The sequence below is a fragment of the Ambystoma mexicanum genome, chromosome 2p (assembly GCF_040938575.1).
Source record: "Ambystoma mexicanum isolate Mex_15411 chromosome 2p, UKY_AmexF1_1, whole genome shotgun sequence".
Classification (NCBI taxonomy): domain Eukaryota; kingdom Metazoa; phylum Chordata; class Amphibia; order Caudata; family Ambystomatidae; genus Ambystoma; species Ambystoma mexicanum.
The window spans coordinates 1,227,027,952-1,227,050,936 of NC_090923.1; the positions used below are offsets into that span (position 1 = coordinate 1,227,027,952).

The 22,985-nt window shown below is 45.5% G+C and overlaps 1 protein-coding gene across 1 annotated transcript in view; it reads left to right on the top strand.

Moving 5' to 3' along the window:
* Nucleotides 1-22,985, top strand: part of FOXK1 (forkhead box K1) — a 763,857-nt gene that overhangs the window by 447,595 nt on the left and 293,277 nt on the right. The window contains exon 3 of the mRNA XM_069645513.1: nt 1,090-1,243. Within this exon, the coding sequence (XP_069501614.1) occupies nt 1,090-1,243 (154 nt within the window). The remainder of the gene's footprint in view (nt 1-1,089; nt 1,244-22,985) is intronic.

Below are 22,985 nucleotides of genomic sequence, written 5' to 3' on the forward strand. Positions count from 1 at the left end.
CTGAGTTGAGCATGCCAAAAAAGCGCACTGCACAATGGCGGCCATTGTATGTGGATCTAGTAATACTGCTTTCCACGCAATATAAACACGCAACGCTTTCCTGTTTGATGTTTATTTAGGATCACGGCGCTATTATAAACTCCAATCCCGCTCACGGCAGCGTAAAATATCTTCCTCTAGCAGCACTGGCCAAGAAAATGTGATCTTTTTTAAAGTAACGATTGTCACTCACTTACGTTGATTAACTTCTACTAGAGTTTATACTATTTTAATGCCGCGCAGTCCTTTTAGCGTTTTTTCGTCTGTTTAATGCAGCGTGCACGGAAATTGGTTATTGGCCTTCTGTGGAACTTTACATTCATGAATGAATTTAACTGGGCATTTCGCTGGTATACTCTAAGGTGGATTTAAAATGCACATACCGTTTAGTTGTACCGGTCTTATTTCAAAGCGTTTTAAACCCCCAGGAAATGGTATTCACATAGAACTTCTGTGTTTTTTTGTAAAGGGAGATAAGGTTTGAAATGTTATTAAACCATGATATATAGAGTCTATGTCAACTGCGATTAGCACAAGAATGCTTTTACGAAATGTAATGTTTACATTTGTCGATCACGAGCCATTTGATTGGTTCCGGTTTGCATTTCTCAATTTATCTGCTCATGCCATGTTCCTTGAGCGCCACCTGTTGGAATTTTAGTGCTTCGAGTTGCCTAGCTAGTTCAGGTTGCACTTTATAATAAAATCGTCGGGAAATACCCTACACAATTCTCAAAGCTTTTGCGTCTAGTCAAAGGTTCAAATTTGACATAAATTAGCAGAAATCGGTGGTCAATATAATCTGGTGGGCTTTGTTTCTGTATCCCACGTAAATTGACATGGTTTTTCTCCTGAAAATGACTGCACAGTACTAACTTGTGTTGAATGGGTTACTTATTTTTTATTTTAACTTGGTCTTCAGCATATCTGAACAAATGAACCGTGTCAAATGAAAGCCCTTTTGTTTTAAATTAAATATGCTCCTCCCTCCGATGCATCTGTTGCATAAAAAGACCGTTTCATTTATCATGGTTCTCTTTTCAATTTCAGCGTGCCCAACTCCTGTCCTGCAAGTCCTCGTGGAGCTGGATCCTCAGGTTATCGTTTCCGGAACATCGCCTCAGATCTGCAGCTGGCAGCAGAGTTCGCAGCAAAGGCTGCATCAGAACAGCAAGCGGATGCGTCTGGAGGAGACAGCCCTAAGGTGAAGGAAAACAATGGTTGAAATTGTGTGGAACGTGCTGTCCCTCACACTTGCTAGTCGCTCCTCTTTGTTCTTTGCTCTTATCCGGTCTTTACCCTTGCCCCTCCTTGTTTCTGCCCTGCGCCATTGCTACCCTTCCTTGGCTGATGTTCAGCTTTGTTGGCTACTGTCTGCCTTGAGGCGTCTTGCCCCATTGTCGCTTCTTGCCTGTTGCTCCCAAGCTCCCTTTGAGCTCTTGCGCCACTGCTTCACTATGACGATCACATCCCTTTTGCTTCTCTAAACAGTCCAGACCCCCTTTTCGCCCTTGCCCACACACCCCGTTACTCTCCCTTTATGCTTCCATATCGCCCCTGGGCATGCCATCGTCGTTGTTCTTCAGTCAGTGTGTCCACTTCTCATTAACTCACACAAAGTGGTGATCCGTTGCATGACTGACCTTGACCACCGTGCCTGCCCTTCTTTTGCCTTAGTGCACTGTCCCTTACCTCGTGCTTGCAGCCGTACCCCACCTCCTCTTTTGACTCCTTTCTGTACCCTTTACTATTGTACTATTTCCTCTGAGATTGACCATTACAAACTTCTTTAACTGCACGTGCTCATATCGACCAGCCTTGGAGACACACCTGCCCTTTGGCCTTCAGCACCTTCCCCCACCCTTGGCTATTGGGTGTCCTTTCTGCCACTGACCATCGTGGATGCTTTACCTTAAAACAATATTTTTGCTAGCTTTTTTTTTTTAATCAAAGCAAATCTACCAATTCATTAACAGAAATGAGGGAGTCACAAAAAGCACATGGTAGAAGATGTTCATTAAGTCCTTGCTGTAGATTGATTGTTGAATCTTATCGGTCACGAGTTTCAGTAGTTGTATCTTTTCACACATAGAGGAATCTATTTCACGCAAATGGGCCACTTGGTAACCTTTCCCTTTACCGTGAGTGAGAGGTCTTTATGGTTTATAGAGTCATAATCCAGGGGTTTATGGAGTTCTTGGGTAAGAAGTCTTAATGCTTTTATTTTGTTATGTTGAGTGGTTTTGGGTTTTTAACTCTAAATGTAAAATGTCGTTTATGGGTCACTGGTTGGGCGCAATATTTCTTCCTTATTGTCGAATATTCCACTATCAACAAGACATATTTGTCCTACAGTAAGATATTCTGACTGGAGAGAAAGTATCACATTGTGCCATTGGATTTGCTGGAGAACTGCCTCATTAGCTGCCTATGACTTTTCTTTAAGAAATTCACAAATGGCCACTGGTTAACGCGGAGCACTGGCGGCAAGTCCAGTCACTCGCATAAAGCCTGAGAATGGTGCGAGGTCTGTTTTTATGACCGGAGAGAAAGCTGCATTGAAAATCATATTGTGCTGTTGGATGTGGTGGAGAACTGCCTCAGAGCTGCCTGTGACTGTGCTTTAGGAGATTAATAAAAGGCCACTGTGTGGCGCCGACAGGCGAGTCCAGTCACTTGCCAGTCAGCCGGGAGTCAGCGGAGAAGGCTCTGTAGCTCACTGCCCTCCGTTGGTATGGCGGATGAGGGTGGAAAGCTAAGAAGTGGCAGTGTGAGGCGTGCTGCCGTCGGCGGATCATGTTCTAGTGCCTGTTCAAGGCCAGTGGAGGCGTGTGACCCTGCCGACCGAAGAGTGAGGTAAGAGCCCCCTGGTCCCTCGCAACCCACAACATTTTGAACAACGGCTTGAGCCTGATTGACTTACTCCCCCTCCTTTGTAAACTTACTGAATTTGCGGTGTTCACCACCACCTCTGAAATTAAGTCCCTAAGCGTAGCTATGGGAGTATACACTCCTGGCTTTTGCGAGGTTGTGTGGAGCCTCCAGCATTTTGTGTGGCACGGAATCCCTTGACTAAAAATGGGCCGGTAGAGGTGGCTAATCTTAGCAGCCAGGATCTATACCGAGTGGGTGTTGGACGCGGGACTGCTGAACTTGTGCCTCTCGTGAAGGGTCCAGGGCATGCAAATGCTTCCTTGTTAAACCCGCTCCCTTGTGAGGACGAGAATGAGTTTGTGCACTAAGTGAGGGAAATAGAACGGTTCAGACCCCCACTAGACGAAGTGAATCGGGAAAGCAAAATATCACTGCAGGGGGGAAGATGGGTGGCTTGGGGCCCCCCAGTTTACCCCCTCCCTGATTCAGAATGGCAAGGAGTGTGTTGTGGACCCAAAGAAAAGGATGGGTCAATGTGCTGTGTGGTCAGAGCAAAAAGAGAAGGCACAGGAACTGAGGCGAGAGGATGTGCCCAGGGCCTGCCTGACCCTAAAAAGCACCGAGAACCTGAATAGCACTAAGAGTCAGGTGTTGAATTGGGAAGTGGAAAAAATGACACCTACCAAAACTGCAAAAGTAGGTGCAAAATCACACCGTTCCTGAAGAAATTAATAAAATCAGAATGTGCCAGCAGTGTGTTTTGTGGAGCCTGTAGGGAAGGACGCTACTTTCTATCTACCTGCCTTCAGCATTTGTGTGGAGCGTCTACCGTCTACGAAGTCCGCTTTCTATTTCCATCAACTTGGACTTGTGCACTATAAACACACCGCGCAGGCGCGGAGCGCGGCGCGGTGTGCCAGCAGTGTGTTTTGTGTTTGGTGGTTGTGCGGTGCTGCGGTGCCTTCCTGGCCTATCTGGTAAGACTTTTTGAGACTTTAAGAAAATTCCGTGAAGGACAGCAACTTTTGGAATTGGGTCCTGCCTTCCCCTGATGTTTTGAATGACTAGTGAAGATCCAAAGATTTTCTTTGTAATTGGACACCTCTTGGGTCATGCACTTGCAAAAACTTGATCGCGCCTCGTTAGGTTTGCTCCGTGTTCTCCCTTGGTGTAGGTGGGTGCTAGGAGAAGCTGCGCTAAGCCCGCCACGTGCGAACTATTTCAGCTATTTACTGCCCCAAGTTCCGCCCTTGTGGCACCTGCTAATGAGGAGAGCAGACGCTCATAACTTTGTGCTGAATCTACTGTTTCCCCTCGGCTGTAAGGCGTCGAGGGGAGTTATACCTGCAACCCTCTGTGGAGAATCAACAGTGAAGTCTGGAGGTTATTTGAAAAAGGGTGACTGTGGGCTATAGGCCTTTGAACCCTTTCTTAGCCTGGACTTTGCCTGGACTTTGACTTAAAAGCTCGCAGCAAGTAATTAGCGAGCTAGTAGCTTTACTGCTTGTTTGGTGCATACATTGCTAACGTATGGTCAGAATCTTATATCCTAGCGTGCACTCCTATCCTAGGCCAGAGGGTGATTGTGGGCCTCGTGCCTTTGAACTCTCGGTCATTAGGATGTGGTGCAGCTGGTAAGGGGAAAAGTCATTCTTGCCAGTCCTCTGGAAGCATCTTGTATTCCCTGTTGGCAGGTGACTGCGGGCCCTAGGCCTTTGAACCTGTCAGGGGTTGGCTTTGCTTGAGAAACCTCTTGCTTGAGAAACCTGTGCTTGAGAAATCTCTTGCGCATTGTCAATATTACTCTTGCCGTCTTTGCCTAAAACGGGTGTCTTGGGCAAGTTTGTGGAGTTCGATCTGGGGCTTTACTAAAGTGAAGCAAAAATAGGAGGTTGTGGTGGCCCGGCTTGACTTGTGATGCGGAAGTCAAGAACCACAGCAGATTATGTACTGAATTGCACCCTGTAGTGAGCACGTGACTTAAATGCATGTAACAAGATCTGATTAGGGCGACACTATCATCCATGTTCAGGTTACGAAAGGGTGCACTTACTCTTTGCCTTGTTTTGCTTTGTATTTTGAGTCTGGCGCTCCCAACCCATGTTGAGTTGTTACTATTAGATATCAACACTGTGTGGGGATTGATTGCTCTATAGCAGCGGTGGCGTACGCTTGTAAAGGCGTTTGCGAAAGTTGTTGTGGGAAGTTAACTTCCGGTGATTCATCTGTTTGAACACTTATTGACGTGTTACATCTTGTGGGAGGAATATAGTTGTTGTGATTGAAGCATCCTGCCCTTTCTAGTTGGTGATTAGGAAAAGGCAATGGGTCGGGCATTGAGAAGCAGTAAAAAGTCTGATAATTTCCCCAAAGGCGCTGGTAAGAAACAAGGGAATAAAATAGCCAATACTACTCTGCCCCTGCTGCCATCTAATAAAAAATCGTTACCATCAATGTCAACCTCATTCGAGGTGGAAATGGCATCTCCAGAGAAGGAAGTTGTACCTGACTCGAATGCACTGGTTATTTTGGCAGCTGGCACAGTAACTCCGTTAGAGGGTGGGGCTCAGAGCCAGCCTCCTCTCGATCATATGGACCAAGACGATATCTTAATGGTGGGTGGCGCTGATCCTCTGATAGCAGGACGGGCTCGGGATTATCCTCCGCCGACCTTCACAGTTCAAGAGGCCAATGAGATCAATGGGGAGGTGGATTGTCAATTGGCCCATGTACATGACATCAACTGTATTGTTTCACACCTACAGGAGGAGGGTCCTGCTCACATATCTGATACTTCTATGCTTGCTCCCACTATCATGAGTGAATTGGGTAAACGTGTGAGGCTTTCCCTCGGCCCTTCCTCTCCTGCCTCTAGATCCTTCCCCTTCCGTGAACAAGTCCATTTTCACCTTCTTAACGATTCTAGTTTCAAACATCAGAGTGAACCTAGAAGGAATCTTCCAGGGCCCTCTATAATGGGATCGGGAGGCGTTAGCTCTTTTGGTCCTGCATCCACCTTGCATGATGGATGTGCACATAATAATGGGGTTGAGTTGCCCAACGACTTGGGGGCTTTTTCCCTGGGGAATGATGTTGTAGGCTTAGGCATTTCGAAGGGGATTGGTAGGGCTGTTTCGACGCCTGAGGATTCTCCCTCTGACAACCGTGCTAATGAGCCCTTTAACTTCCCAGTGATTTCGCATATACTCAACCTGCTTGATAAAGGCCACAAACTCACTCATTGCTCTATAAGGGAAATGCAGGGCTTCCTGGCCTTTATGAAAGAAAAAATATCTAAACTAGAGGGGTTCATACTTGCGGAGGAGCAATCAAAATCATTCTACATATCCCAATTTGAAAAAATGATGTGGAAGTTTGCTGGGGAACATTCATTGGCTTCTTCCGTCTCTGCATCACGATTACAAGGTACACAAACGGAAGTTGGACCTTCACACGCATGGCCACCTTATAGACTGTATTTGCATGTGCTGAAAGGTGTGAGCAGTGACGTTAGTGAACAGGGTGCCACTGAGGATAATAGATCTCTTGGAGGTAACTAAACTCCAGCATGATCGACTGCTTCAGGTGGAACTCTTACTCTGTAACATGGTCTCAAAATCTCAGTTCTCGGTATCCACAGGGCTCTGTGGTGGCATCGAGCTAGCCAGTGGTGAAAGTGTAACTCCGGACAGTCCCTCAGCTTTGACGGACATCCTTGATGCGCAAGCAAGAGTGGAGCTTCCGGCACCCTCGTTGCCAAGTGCCCTGCTTATGGGCACAGCTGAACAAGATGATAGGCATTTAGTCTCTCGAAAGGCAAAAAAGGCCTTCTTAAGAGCCCAAAAACGCCTAAACCTAGCTAAAAGCAGTCAGAAGAAGGCATCAAAGAACATCGCCTTGGAAAAGGGGACTCAGCCAAGTAAAGATTCCTTACTCCCTGTATGTGGGAATCCTGACAAAAAACCTTAGACCTTCTTGACTTAAATGAAGAAATGAAGAAAGCAAGACACTTCTTCAGATTAAGGCTTTGAAAAGTGGCAATGTACAAGTGTCATCTGAGAAATCTTGTAAGACCCCTACAATGAAAGCTCAATCCCAGCTTCACTGTTTTTTTCCAACAATTGAAACTAAAAAATTGGCGGCAAGGCCCCACTAAGTAGTGGATGGTGTTGGTGCCCCAACAAAGGGCACGTCCCCAGCGGCTACTGGGCCTGTGCGGCAGAAAGAAGAATTGGACGGTGCAAGTGTAGTGACAAAGGGCAGTGTCCTTCTCGTTAGTGGGAACATTGGTGAAGGCCGTCCTCCGAACTTGATGAAACAAGAAGCTGCCGATGTGAACTTGGCTGCCCATGAGGTGGGATCAACTCTTCCTTTGACTTTGCCTGCTCCCTCGCCCCAAGTGGTGCATGTAAGTCCTGAGGTGGAAACAACAGAGATGACATCTCTGATAGAAAATCCCCAAGGCCTTCAGTCCTTGTCTGAGACCCCAAAGGACATGAAACTGGTTCTTGGATGGATCAGCAATCCAGAGATTAATGGGCTAGCCAGGATCAACAGGTCATTCCTAATGAACACCTTTTTCCAGATTCCCTCTTTAAGAAATCTGGCATCCAAGGACCTGGATTGGGTCAAGTTAGCTCCACATAACAACTATAGAGCGTTATGTGGAGTCCAATCTCAAATTCTCACCAAGCTGATTTTGGACTTTTCGGATGACTTTGAGTTATTGGGGGTCTCTCCCTGTCTGTTTCTAGACATGGCGAGTGCTTGGTCTTTTCTCGACTTTACTCCCCGACTCCCAACGAGCGGGCTAAAATTTCCCCAGTGGCTGGATACGAGCTGAAGGCTAATGAACTGACTCAAAGATTGGCCTCATTAACGCAGGTGTTAAGTGGCCTATCATGGCTGGAGCCACTGATTAAAGTGGCAGCTGCTATGAAACCCGAATCCACTAATCTATAACTGCCAGGTATTGTTGTCGCATCTTGGAACTGTTGCGGCATGAGAAATCTAATCGCTTGGCATGGACGTGTGGCGGTCCATCTTAGACCTGACGTTATAATGTTGCAGGAAACGATGGCAATGTATGACATCGTATTGTATGGGTACAGTGCTTTTAATGTACATGCGCGACGCCATTCGTTGGGGCGCCCATGTGGTGGAGCTGCTATTCTTATTAAAAATAGCTTGAAGGTGTCCTCTAAATTAGTGGATAAATTAGGTACATGCATACTGGTGGAATTGCAGTTCAGCGGGTGCAAGCCCTATGCCTTAATCCTGCTGTCCATTTATTGGAACCCCGGTGCAGTACCCATGGACCCTACCATATTGGAATTAACTCAAATGCTGGAGAGGATTTCAATTTACTTCCCTAAGCATGACATTTTAATTGGTGGAGATTTGAATTCCTGTTTGGAGATAGAGGGATCCAATCCCCAGATATACTAGTCACATCTTTACTACCAACAGGCCTTTAGTAGAGGCTAAATATGGGTTGAGTTTTTTGCATCCTGGGGAATTTACCCTATTCCATTAGCTCCCCATAGTATTAAAGCTTCTTGGCAGCGGGGACAATTTTCTTCCCTAATAGACTACATGCTTGCATCTAGGGCATGCGCTGGATTGCTTGACCCCATTGTGATTTTGGATGTGGGATTGAGTGATCATCGGATGCTCCTCTCGAATCTCCACGTTGGGGTCGAACCATATGAAGTTATGGTGGCAACGACATTGATTGAAAATGATAGGCATATGTTGTCTGTGAGATGGCTTCCAAGTATCTGTCGCAAAATGGTGTTCCTAATAAACAGAGACTTGTTGGTGGATAACGAGAACTGTCCATCTAGGGCTAATGAGGAGTCAATCAATGAATTGAACATGATGATGATCCAAAAGCACCTGGAGTGTTTATCTAGGGCTTGTATTGGAACAAAAGTACCAAAAGCTGCACATAAATATATGGCGGAAGTTGCGATCTTGAAAGCTGGTAAAAATCGTGAGCTTCGGTTGGCAAGACTTGGTTTTATAAATATCTCGGCATATAAATAAAAAAAAAATCTATTGTAGCACGCTTCAAGTCCAAAATGAAATTGTTGCGCCATGCAGCTCACACTCTTGAAAACCAACAGATTGTTGGAACAACTTTGCAAGAGAAACACCAGAGAAGTGTGGGTTGCATTAAGAAATCCTCTAGGAAAGGTGGACCAGCGCATGACTGCGATTATATCTGGACCAGTATGGCAACAATTTTTCACAGAAAAATATGCAATGCCAGTTGCATATAGAAGGTTGGAGTTGGAGAATCTACATCTGAATGTCCTTGGATACTTAGTGACATTATCTGGGCAATCACTCAATTAAAGTACTCTAAAGCGGCTGGGGCCAGATGGACTGCCTCCCTGTGTTTACAAAGATGATACACACTTTTGGGCCAGATATTTATTGCCTTGTTAACCAGCGAGTATATCGTTCGAGTAATATACCATCCTCGTGTCTCACGGCAATTGCGATTCCTATTCACAAAAAGGGAGCTCTGAATGACCCGGCCAACTTCAGGCCAATTGCCCTCATAGATACGGCGGCTAAAATATTTGCTCGCCTAGTATTGTGGGAATTGGCGAAGTATGTCATCTCAGCAGGAATCCTTTCCAAAGCACAGGTTGGCTTTCGGAAAGCTATGGGCACACAGCTCAATGCATCAATTCTTGGACATTTGATTTCAGCATCTCGTACCAAGGCTAATGGACCAATTTATATGGCATCTCTAGATTTATCAGCGGCTTTCGACAGTGTCTTGGGTATCCGCCTTTGGCAGAAGATGCTGTCCTACGGGATTCCATCGAAGTTAGTTGCAATTATTGCAGCCTTACACCGAAATACATCATACAGGGTCCGCATCAATCCGGAGGGGTTATTATCTGACAGTATCCCGACAGAAATCGGTGTGAAACAGGGCTGCAACTTGGCTGCAGTATTTTTCAATCTTTATTTGGCGGACATTGAAAAGATCTGGGAGGGAGCAAATGTATTCCCGGTTAATCTCAGCAAATTACGCTTGAATTGGTTGGCCTTTGCTGATGATATCATATTGTTTGATAAGGTACCCTATGGGCTACAGAATAAGCTAAATATTTTTCATGAATGCTGTATGCTCAATAATTTGACCATCAATTCGGCTAAATCCCATATTATAAGTTTTACAACAAGGAAGAATCTGATAAGGTTCAAGTACGTAATAAATCTCAAACCTATAGTCATCATGGACGAGATCACGTATTTGAGTTACCATATTTCAAACAATATGTCTCTCGCAAAATGGCGTGGTATTTTGACCGCTAAGCTGAATACTTTGGCTGCTCAAATGAGAATCATTTTCTCCAAGTATTGTAGGTACTCCCTTATGCCTTTGATATATTTTTATACTATGAAAGTAGAGCCTACCATACTGTATAGTTTAGATGTCTTTCTGTTGAATATGGGTCCCATTTTGAACTCTCTGCAGGGAAGTGTTTGTAAAAAGTTCTGGGCCTTCCAAGATACCTGCCGAATGCAATCTTGCTACATGAATTGGGTCTATACTCTTTGGCGGATAAATATGAATGGCGCATGGTTAATACATACTGTAAAATGCTTTCGCCGCCGCCAAATTCGCTCTGAGGATTTCAGGGCAATGCTACAAGCAGATCAGCCTGAATCAATCTTGCAATTTAAAGGACGTATGTCCTAAACTCTGAGTACCCTGAACATGTCACATCAGGAGCTTATTAGCTCCCCAGGGAAAGCCAAAACCAGGCACTACAGGAATGCCTGGGCTCGCAACGCAGACCTAATTGCAGGCTATACTTCATTTAATACATATGCCAAATTTAGACATGCTTTTGCCCCTCTTTTACCCTATATCCTGTGCTTTCCTGATAAGAACGCCAGAAGGACCTATATGAGATTTCGTTTGGATCTCATCCATACCGGATCTCGCATTAAGAACTGGTCAGGGGTCAAGGAAGGGGGTTGTTGGGATTATTGTAGATTCTGTTCCAACCGGACGCTGCCTGAAACTCTTGAGCATCTGTTCATGTACTGTGTTCATTTTGAGCAAAAAAGGCTCCTCTGTTTAGGTACATTTTTGGGGACCAACTCTCAGCTTGAACGGAATTTTATTTGGCTGCGTTGTATGTGGGGCCAGTCCACTGCAATAATGTTGGCAACAGTACGACTGGTAAATATGATTGAGGACGGTCTTGTATGCTTTAATGGTATTATGTATCCAGCAGAAGCGCCCTCAGCTGAAGTGGGCGTTTAATACCTCTTGTAACTCACCCTAATGTGGTTCTCACTATCTTCACCATAATTATGAAGTTGATCTAGGTTCCGTCCAAAAGGTTGATTTGTTTAAAGGTCCACTTGGATGTAAGACCCTTTTAGGGTTGTATCCTATGAAGTGATGTTGGGATGCGTAATGTGACTAGAATTGCAAATAGAATGTACAACTTTGCTTTGATTACTATTTTTTCTATATGGTATGCGAAGAAACGTGATGACTGAGATTTAACGCTCGATTATGTAATTTTCGGTTTTTTTTAATTCTTTTTGTTTTATAAAAATCTGAAGTAAATGTATATATCTGTTGGTATTTTGTATGATATATGTATCTAGAAGTTTTATTTAAATACTGGTATTGTAATGTGTTTTGGAATGTTTTAATCAGAAAAAAACTTTTTTTTGTAAAGGTGTAAATTAATTTTTACTACCAAAAAGAAAAATTAAAAAAATAAAAAAAAAAAAATCAGAATGTCAGCAGAAAAATGGTGGGAAATCTTACATGCAGAGGTTTTGGTGGGGGTAGAAGGGCTAGTGGTCTCCCTAGAAGTGCTGCCTCTAACCTTATTAGGGGTAAAACCCTTTTGACCTCCAGTGTTTAAATGCCCCAAACAAAGCCATGTGACAGAATGCCATGGCAGATGGAGGAGTGATTTTTGCCATTGCAAGCAAGACCGCATGGCCAAAACCCATTAGACGGGGATGTGGGAAAACACATAACCTTCTGTACCAGCACACCAAGCAACAGTGGTACGGCCTGGGTCAAACAGAATGCCAGACCCCTGGAAACCTCATTGAGGATGGACATTGCAAGGATACAGAAGATGATTAAGATGGTGGACTCTGGCTGCTTAAGGGCACAAGCACCTGAGGCCATGAACGGGTTGGGGGACGAGGATGCATTGTGCAGCCATGGTCGTCATGGGCCGTTACAAAAAAAACCTCAGTAACCTAGGAAAGAACACCCTTTATTCCAGATTAGAGGTTTTGGAAGGAGTAAAGGAAGGGGAAGGGGAAGGGGCCTCGTTGGTACTTGACTCCTCAGTGGCCTCATCTCATTCCTCCTACATAACTCAAGATAGGAGGGGGGGCTAAAGGTTTAACAAGAGGCCCCAACAAGCAGGAATGATCTTATGATGGTAGTCTCGCGGAGTGGGATGTCTATGCTATCTAGTGCCCTGGCTCCATTTTTAAATGACATAAATCCATCTATGATACTATGAAGGACCTGGCAACTTTAATAGCTATGCTGCACTCCAAAGTACTGTTTATTGCGGGTTATATAACTGCAGTCAAGGAGACTGAATAGCAGGACTTGAAATCAAAGAAAAAATAACGTAGACCATGGTTTAGTTGGGTGCTCTCTAAATAGGCCCCCTCGGCATAAGGAGGCGTCTCAGGGTTTACCAACAGAGCGAGTCCCTTGTAAAAAACGAATGTAGAAATACTTGAAACGGAAGGTGGTGATTGCATAACAATTGGGGAGACGGTCGAAATTGAGCCCCCAGTAATGGTGAATACGAACATACCTGTGGAAACATAATCATCTAACTCTTCTGACGCAGCCAAACACTTGGAAGTTGTGCCGAATGTACTAAACCAAGGTCAAGAAAACATGACTTGTGAAACGATGTCCGACTGTGAGGCGTTATTGGAGTCCTCTAAACCTTACCCTATATTTGACTATAGAAGGAGTAAGACTGGGAAGACTAACACAACTGGCAAAGCCAAACAAACCGAAACCTCAGTTGTTGGTGAGATCCAACGACTCAAGAACATTTCTCAGGAGTTTGTCGAATCCAGTTGTGACGCATGGGCCTAGTGCCCCCAATAACTCCAAAGCTACGAAGAAGTGAAACAGGGTATTTGTGTGAAACAAATACCCGATCCATCGTGTGGGGACATGAGCCTATGGAGGCTTTGACATCATTGTTATACCTGTCGGTCTATTCGATTGACAATAATCTGCCCAAGGCTGAATTTGTCTCCTGACGCCACCGGGACTGTCTGTTCAATTTCACAACCACCCACGTGTAAAAAGGATTTGATGATTGTGGAGGTTAAACTTCAGACCTTAGCAGAGAAACGAGCTAAAGCAGACAAGATTTATATTGGGTAAGAAAGCGGTTTGTTTAAATGAGGACTCTCATCCCCTTAAGGAAAATCACTTGTGTCAGGGTGATGGCAAACTCTCTTATAAGGGGGAAGTGACGTTCCTGGCGGAGATTGATGGGATCTCTGGTCGGCAAAAGAAGAGGGGGGAGTGGGTGGTTAAAACGCCCAATAGAAATGATACAAGGAGTCTGAAATTGGAAAGGTTGGTTGGTTGACTAGAGAGGCACAATTAATATTGAACAGACGAAATGTGTTAAATCTTTTACACTGTGTGCCAAACCTAAGACAACTTCGCTCTGACGATTTGGCGCTAATTGAATTTGTAAATCTGGTTCGGCTGGACGCAGTGTAGCTCCACATTCATTCTCCAATTATGAAATAGTCACATATGGAAGCGAGTGCGAGTCTAAGGCTATTGGGTTTTGATTCCAACTTAGTATGGAATCATCGATTAGAGGAAAAAGAAGATCTTGCTGATTTGGTACAGCGCTCGGGTAATTTCCCTATAATCACAGAGCAAACAGAACTAAGATGCAGTGAGGAGAAAAGCAAAGGTGCCATTGCTTGCTGTCCTGCAGTTGGGGCCATTGGCTGACACCCATCATTTTAATGTGAGAGAGGAGTTGTTACCCAAGCACACATTTAGTATAACAGTACGGTGCAAAAGAGGCTCTGACACTGGGAGCAAGGTGGAAATAATAGAGGCGAGAGACTCTGTGTTGGGTGAGAGAGATTGTTAGGGATGGCTGCCGGGTGCCTTAATGGGCTGAATTCAAATTAATTGAGAGCAGAGGGAGGGCATCAATTATATTCAAATGACCCAATGGAACACCCAGCGACATACTCAACTCTTTGTGAAAGGGGTAGATTAAACTGGGAGATTTTGATCTGATCTGTCTTCAGGAGACCTGGCTACGCTCTAAGCCAAGCTGGCTATTGGCTCAAGTGGAAGACCTAAATCAAGCCTACTTGCGGCCGTTCGTAATGGCATAGGTCTGGACATTTTGAAAAACTGCTAACCCTACTCCTTAAATGGTAGAGCTACCATGGAAACAGTCAAAAACACAGAAAATACAAAGAGAGAATATCTGACAATTCTTTATTGGAACCAAACAGCACAGAGAAGGGAGGCTGTTGTTAAGTGTTTTAGACCTGATTGAGGTTTGAATCGGGGAAGGTAAGAGCCATAATAATCGGTGGTGATTTGAGCTGTACATGTTTAAATGGGAACGGGAAAGTGATTCGGAACAGTCCCAGTATCTAACTCCATCTGAAAAAAAGAGGGCTTGCTTGGAACGCCGGTTTGGATTCAAGGGACTGGCCCCTTTTGAATGGACACTTTGAGGTGGATATTCCGATCAAGCACACATGGTACCGAGGTTCTCAAGTAGAAACCATAGATAGTTTGTCTATCTCAAAATCTGTAGTTTGACTTCAAATCCCTCGAAGTGAGGAATACTAAACTTAGTTCCCACAGGCTATTGATTGTGTCCTGGTGCGGAGGAGATTAAATGAATGTTGTTAGGATGGGAGTGGAGGCGGAGGCAGTAAATGGGGGGAATAGGCTTAAAATGTCAAAAGGAAAACACAGAGAGCTTTGCTGCACAGTTTGTAAGGAGGGTGAACTTAGAAATGAGGTCGGAGTGCACTGAATATGTTGATTACACCTTTTTTCTGCCGAATTTTATGATTTATAAAAATTCCCCAAAGAGGTAATGGTCTTAAGTACCAGCACACCTATGAGAGGGTAGTGGTGGAAGAAAGAAGGGAGCTTAGGCGAGTCCTGAGAGGATTATAAAAAAAGAGTATGGGGAAAAATAGATCTAACGGATCCAGCTGTCATTAAGTTGAAAAAGGAATATAAGGGTTGGATCCGTTGGCATGAGACCACATGAATCTAGCAAAATCCTGAGGAGATGCTGAGAGTAATCTGTAAAAAAGACTCACAAGAACTTTGGATCCTTATTACAAATGAGGACTCCCACCAGACTTTTGCTGATAAACCGCGTATCTGAGGCGACATGGGTGGAAGATTTCAAAAACATGTACTCTGCTACAGGAGTACCAGGAGAACATTGTGACAAATCTGCACTGGTAAAATGGTGGGTTCCCTACAAATTTGAAGACATTAGGACCTTGATTGCTAGAGCTAGCACATCCAGAGCACCGGGCCCAGAGGTTTTGACTAATGCTAGCCTCAAACAGGAACCGTAATTCTGAGCAGCCTTTTTGTGTGTTTTGTTCAAGCAAATGGAAGCTTGGTGAAACGTACCAGAATCATGGAGAAGAGCAACGGCGGTCCTGATATTTAGGAAGAGCAATAAGGATGACACAACAAACTATTGCCCTATTGGATGTTATCTGCAAAGTAGTCGGTTGTCTTCTTCTGTTCCGATTAATCATTTGGTCAATGAGGGAGAACCACTGTGACATCTTTCAAACAGGATTTGTTCGGGGACTGGGTACTACACCAAACATTGCCCTGATCACTATCCTAAAGGGGAGAGCTGTGGAAGGTAAAGCGGAAATGTACATTGCTTTCGTAGACCTGGTCCAGGCTTTCGATGGCATAAACACGGCCATGCTATGGGTCAAACTCGCAAACTGGAACTGCCCAGAAGGCCTTTGGGAACACAACTACAGGCCCTTCATACAGAGACCTCAATGAGGGTAAGGCTGAATGCAGTGGGGCAACTATCTGAGGAGATACCCACATTTAGGGTGCTAAAGCAGGGTTATCCCCCGGCCCCAGCGCTGTTTAACCTCCGTTTCGGATCTTGGTGAGACTATCTGGGGCAAAGAGTTTTCCACTGAGATTTGGAAACACCAAAATTAACTATCTGTTATACGCAGATGATCTCATCCTTGTGGACCAAACGATGATTGGTCTGCAGAGATTGCTGACGTAATTAGAAGAATATGTGGAGGAAAGCGATTTGGGAATAAATACAGAAAAGACAGACGTTGGTCCTGGAAAAAGTTCAGTGCATGAAAATATTGGTTTGGGGTTGTTGGTTTGTCTGATAACTGTTTGCGGCAAACTGTTCAAAATAAATGTTTGCATTTGAACAATTACCAGATGAAGAAACAACCCCAATCCCTTTTCACTTTCAACCAAAATGCACCCACCCCAACCCCCCTCCCCTACTTACCGGCTTAATCGCCTCCAGGTCCCCTGCAGCCATGCGACATCGGATCCGTCCCTCTGGATCAGATCGGATACAACACTGCAAGGTCCCTACCACCCCCTTTTTTTCTGGTCCCCCACCTACCATGTTGAGGAAGCAGTAGACACCGCTGCAAACCCAAAGGCCAAAAATACCAAACATGGGGAGCGGGGGGACACCCCTGCAGCCCCCGCTCCACATGTTCGTTATGTTTTATAATCGATTAAATGGTGCTGGCAGAATTCGGTCAAATATACCATTCAATCGATTATAAACGATCAAGTAGGCTAATACCAACATTTTGAATCCTACATGGCCGTTGGGTACAACTCGTATTGAACACTTGGCAGTATTTAAATATTTAGGGGTTTCCATTACCATGAGTAACAGAGAGGCTAGGTACTTGAGGGCAAAGCCAAAATGTTGGCAAACCAAACAAGGCTGTTCTGTAAAACATGCTGCAGTTTTTCCGTGACACTGGTATTAGTTTTACAGACTTAAGGTCACTGCTGTACTGATATATGGCGCAGAATCCTTATTTTTTGTCCGTGGTTCTTTGTGGCCATTGGTATGTTTTGGGCGATGGTCTTTAATCTTCCCACGGCTACCCCAATCCAAATAATCGGGCGATAACGTGGTCTGATAGCATTGACGGCTAGGGTTGAGTGGCGCTCGTTGGCATCATACAGGAAATGTATTTTTGAGGTCGCATCACCAATTTTCTTTCCATCAATAGATACTGACACCTATTGTCAGAGCCAGCTTGGACATGTTTTCTTATGGTATCATTCTCCAGCATGTGGTCTGGCATGGATTCACATGCTCATGAACATTCCCTGTCGTCAGGCTGGGAATCCTCGGTAACAGAAAACACTTTCACTTTCGTTTATAAACTGTCTTTCTCCTATAACCAATCACTAAGCTCTGGGCCATACTGCCCCTAGCATATGACTGCCCTAGCTAAACCCCTCCTCTGGCAGCCATCTTCAGATTTTTACTGCACGTCCCAGAGTTGAGAGTCCTCGTGTTGCACTCTTAGAGCTTTTCTGCGTTTTCACGCTTTTTTAGTAGGAAATCCTATGTGTGTTCGATGGAGCGCGTGTGCTTTATCGCTTCATCATCCGACTAAAAGGGATCTGTTTTTCGGAATCTTCCATCGCCCCTCAAGGGCGGAATTGTCGTGTTTTTCTTCTTCAAAGTTTCCAGAAGGCCATCAGGCCTACATCACACGCTGGATCATGTTGGAGGAGAAGGGCGGGTGTTCCTTCTTCAAGCTCTGTTGCGGTTCACAGAATGTTTTCGTGGAGAAGCATTCCCAGTGCCTTTGTCTTCATCCGATGCACAAGGAGGAAGTTGCGAGATCTGTCATGGATTTACCAAGCGCACTATGAAGATTCGGCACCTCAGACTGGCTGCGTGGCTTAAAGCCAAGGCCCCTGCCACGTGTGGTTCACAGGGGCATGCCGCCTCCAGATCCAACCATCCAGAGCAGGCTTCTAAGTCCTTTGACGGCGCTCCATCCGTGGGTGTCCAAGACAAGGCCAAGCACCACGAGTCTAGTTCCGTCGGGGTCTCCGCGCAAGCGGAGTCCCGTGATGGCCAGGGCATGTTCATCATCTCCAGTGGCCTCAATCTCCCGCCATCGCTCCAGCTCTTCGTCGAAGAGAAAGTCCGCTATCCCCGGGTAAGCTACGGGAGAAACCGGAGAAGGCCAAGCAACAGGAAAAGGTTGCTGACGGCCCAGGTGATACAGGCTAAGTCGTCTGCATCTATCGAGCTGGTGGCGGCTGCCCGTTTGAAGGCAAAAGGGGCTGACCTGGTCCAGGGTACCCCTACAGCAGCCAGGGTGGCTCTTCCTCCTAGACGCGAGGCTTCGGCCAAGCCAGTGGTAAACACCCCGGAAAAGATGATGCCGTCTCTGGCACCAACGTAGGGAGGGTAGGGTGGGGGGGGGGGGGTGGAAGAACTCCAGGGCACGGATATTTGTTCTAACGACGTGGAGTACACAGGTTCTGTCCACACCACCCCGGAGGACGTTGGAGAAGACAACGGGAATGTTGAGGAGGTACCCGCCGTAGGCGGCGACGCCATCGGCAGGGAGGACGACATAGGCGCTGGGCCCAGCGACCCTACTCCCCAGGCACCTCCCAGAGATCTGTCCCATAATATTCTCTCGACCCTCCACACACTGGTGTCGGAGATTCAGAATAGGATGCTGGCGGCGTCGCCCGCTCCATTGGCGACGGCCCCGCTGACACCAGGGCCACCACCGCAGAAGAAGAGGAGGTGGTACCCTACGCCTCCGCTCCAACCGCCGATATCACCGCCACTTCCTCCTAGGGATACGAGGATGGACACTGCGATGACTATGGCGACAGTGGCATCTCTCCGCCGCCAAGGGCTTCTCCCTCAGACAAAGTGGGTTCCTTCCACTTCCACGTTCACGTTGGTGAAGGCGCCTGCCCCGGCATGGGAACTCAACATGGTGCTGACTAGGCTCATGGGAGGGCCCCCCCTTCAAGCCTATTCATAAAGGTCCTCTCAAGTTCCTTTCTTGGAAGACCGCTTTTCTCGTGGCCATCACCTCTGCCAGGAGAGTCGGTGAGATCCAGGCCCTGTCCTGTAAGCGGCCCTATTTGACTTTCCACGAGACAAGGGTGATGCTGCGGATGCACCGCTCCTTCATTCCCAAGATTCCGTCGGAATTTCATCTGAACGAACCCTCGGTGTTGCCTGTGTTTTTTCCGACGCCTTCGTTGCTGGCTGAAAGGACTTTGCACTTGCTGGATGTGTCTTGAGCCCTGAAGTTTTATGTGGTCCACACAGAGTTTCCGGAAGACTTCTCAGCTTTTTGTGAACTTTGGTCCTGTGAACCATGGGAAGGCCTTGTCCAAGGCTTCCATCTCCAGGTGGCTCTCCGGCTGCATCAGCCATTTTCACAGGTTGGCAAACCGACCGCTGCCTGGCCATCCGAGAGCCCATTCTACCAGAGCGATCGCTGCGACGACTGCGTTCTTGTCTGGGGTGCCCCTGCTGGACATATGTAGGGCTGCTACGTGGAGTTCTCTGCACACCTTCATGAAATTCTACTGCGTCGACAGGGATTCCAGAGAGGAGTCCAGGGTCGACGAAGCAGTGCTACGCAGCCTGTTTGCTTGAAGGTGAGCCTGGTGAGGAGGTAAGAGTAATTGCTTATGTTGAGCCTTGCCACCTCCTTTAGTTGTGTATGTATGTACTGCTATGTATTCTTTATTCATGAGCACGTGAATCCATTCCAGACCCCGTGCTGGAGAAGGAACAAGTTACTTACCTGTAACTGTTGTTCTCCAGGATTCACATGCAAACCCTTCCTCTTGCCCCTTTGGGGCTCTTCTTGGTCATATTGGCACTTTACGTGCTACCAAATCTGAAGATGGTTGTCAGAGGAGGGGCTTAGGTAGAGGGCAGTTATTGGCTGGGGGCAGTATGACCCAGCGCTCAGTGATTGGTTTATAGGAGAAAGTCTGTTTATAAACAAAAGTGAAACTTTTTTGTTACCAAGGATTTCCCGCCTTACGACTGGGAATATTCATGAGCATTTGAATCCATGCAGACCCCTGCTGGAGAACAACAGTTAAAGGTAAGTAAATTGTTCGTTACTGACCTTATGCCCAAAGCAAAGAAACAGATTGGCACTGGGTATGCACACTTATGTAACAGGTCTTTTTAGGATGTCTAGAGTAGATCTGATGTTTATCAACACTCTAGTGTGCAGGGGAGAGTAATACTACCCTGCCACAAGTTAGAGAATAAATAGTAAGAAAGGAAAGAGTCCTATGATTTAAGGACCCTCCTGTCCCCTGCACACCATTATACTGAAAACAGTCAGAATTTGAACAAGATTTGTGAGGTACACATATTAGTATCATTAATAGAGCTCTACGCGTTACAGGATTCCCCATTAATCAGGATCACAAATGATATTATTCCAGAACTTTTATATCTTCCTGATCTACAAACTAAGCAGATCATTTTTAGAAAAAAAAAGTGATCTTGTAAGTCTCAAACTACAAAAGTACTAGATCATAAAATACATAATACATACTCATACCAATACATCACAACTGCAAACACGTTTGACTGATTTTCCATCCTTACTTTAGCAGTTGGGTATCTTTCCCCACAGCTACATGTGACTAGATAATATGCACACTGTGAAACCAATAGTTGTAATTCTATTGATTCCTCCCTGGCCCAAACCGGCAACCACTAAGATGCTCGAGCACCGGGTGTTGTTTACCTTGTGATGTCATCCTGCAGCGTTGGTTTGATGACTTCACGTAGCATGTTCAAACAAATAACATCCATCTTGGAACACTCGCTTTGGCGTTTTCAATAGGTAGCTATGTGGTACATTAGCTCCTCAGGTAATATGTTTTGAGGCATTAGAGCTTCAAGAAAATTGATAACTTGTGAAATGTATGAGTCCTTGCCTTGCTTCATTAACAGTTTATATTCCACGTCTTCTTGAAAATCTACCAATTGTGTGATATTCTGTTGTCAATTTTACCTCCATGAAAAACCTATCTTCTGCCCAATGTACACACCTTTTTCTTTACAGTGTGAAGTTAACACTGCTGGATACAACTAATTGAGAACACACTCGCTTCTACGCTAATGAACCAAATAGACAGTGAGCCCTTGCTCGCAACATAATCCAGGTGAATACGGACTCCTGACCATGGGAGGATGTTGAGATAATGTCTTTTATGATCTAGTACTTTTGTAGTTTGAGAGATTTACAGATTCTCTTTTTTTTCTAAAGAATGGTCTGTTTACATTTTAGATCAGGAAGATATAAAAGTTCTGGAATGATGATATCATTTGTACTCCTGGGAAAGGGGAATGCCAAAACGCGTTGAGCTATATTGATACTAATTTGTTTGTGTAATTAAAACATTTCTTTTCTTTTTAAAACTCTGAGATTTTATCGTGAATGTACCTTCAGAGGAGAAATATCCAAAGCATATCAGTCTTTGTCCTGCCCTGGGGCAGACCAGCACCGAAATGCTAGGCAATTCTCCTCTGAACAAGAGTACCAACAGCAACCCCAGACACATATTTGAGTCTGGTTGGACCTCATCAGTAGGTTGGAGCTGTTCCTCTCTAAGAATAGTGAGCAAGGGGTCCACGTTTGCATTCCCCTAGTAACTTAGGGTGAGACCCAAAGTTACTTAAATTATGCAAGAAAACGGGGGGAGTCCTGGGAGTCCCTCTGCTGAACATTTGTCCCGGTTATGAGAGCCTTACCCAGCCTTGCTTGTGGTCTCGTGCAGAAGGGAAGTGACCAAGCAGTTCGGGCTGTATTGCCCCTTTTGGGGTGGGACCACGCCTGATTTGCATATGGTCTTTGCCCTTTTGTAATGGCTTGGGAGGCGAAAAATGATGGTCTGGAGGGTTGCCCAGAGGAATACCAGAGGTTAAGATTCAAACCTTCCAGCCATCACCTCTTTTGTTGTGCTTAGTCACCCCGAGTGGGACGGGTATGCCCAGACTTGGGTCCCGTGACTGCTGGGCCTAGGGACCCAAGCTACTCCTCACTGATGAAGCCGAAACATGTTCGGGGATGCTTGTGTTCTCATGCAGAATGGAAGTGACCAACCATTTCGGGCTGGACTGCCCCTTTTGGGGTGGGACCACGCCTTATTTGCAAATGGTTTTCCACTTTTGTAATGGTTTGGCAGGTGAAAAACTGTGGTCTGAAGGGTTGCCCGGAGCAATGCCAGAGGTTAAGATTCTTTCTAAACCTTCCAGCCATCACCTCTCTTGTTTTGCTTATATATAGGTGCAGCCAGCATTGAATATTTTGAAACCGGCATAATTTGTGGGAAAAGGCATCATGAAAAGGCACTTTTTTCGTGACTTGTATCTTTTGGATTTTTTCATGCATTGCCTTGCAAAACTGATAGCAAACTGTCTGACATTTTACCCACTTGTTCACAGACAATGTGCTCCCCATTCCCGTTCGCTCCTTCCTTGATTTGGGCTAATTTGCTACTGCAAATTTCTGCCATATATTTTCGTACCTCCAATTAAAATAAAATTAACCAGTTGCCACTGGTGTTTCAGTGAATCCCACCCACCCCAAATGTAGGAATGGATTGCTGTGAACAAGTATTAAAGTTGTCCCATCATTCCTTTAATCCCTCCCTCATGTGGGGTCAACAGAGTTTACAATTCCAAGACTCAAAACAGATACTCCCCTGAGTCTCCGTACAACTCCCCACAACCCTGCCCCCCACCCCGGCTTCCTTCGGGGAGAGGGGGGTTTGATTGAGCAGTTACCCAACAAACATGATTATTGGCTTCATTATACTACTTGCCTTTGATTTCTGTATAGAAGGGTGTCTCCTTTTTTCCTTTTTTTTTTCTCCTGCTGCTTGATACTCTGTAAAAGGTAGTGTACGTTTCAGCTATATTTAAAAGAGCAGCATT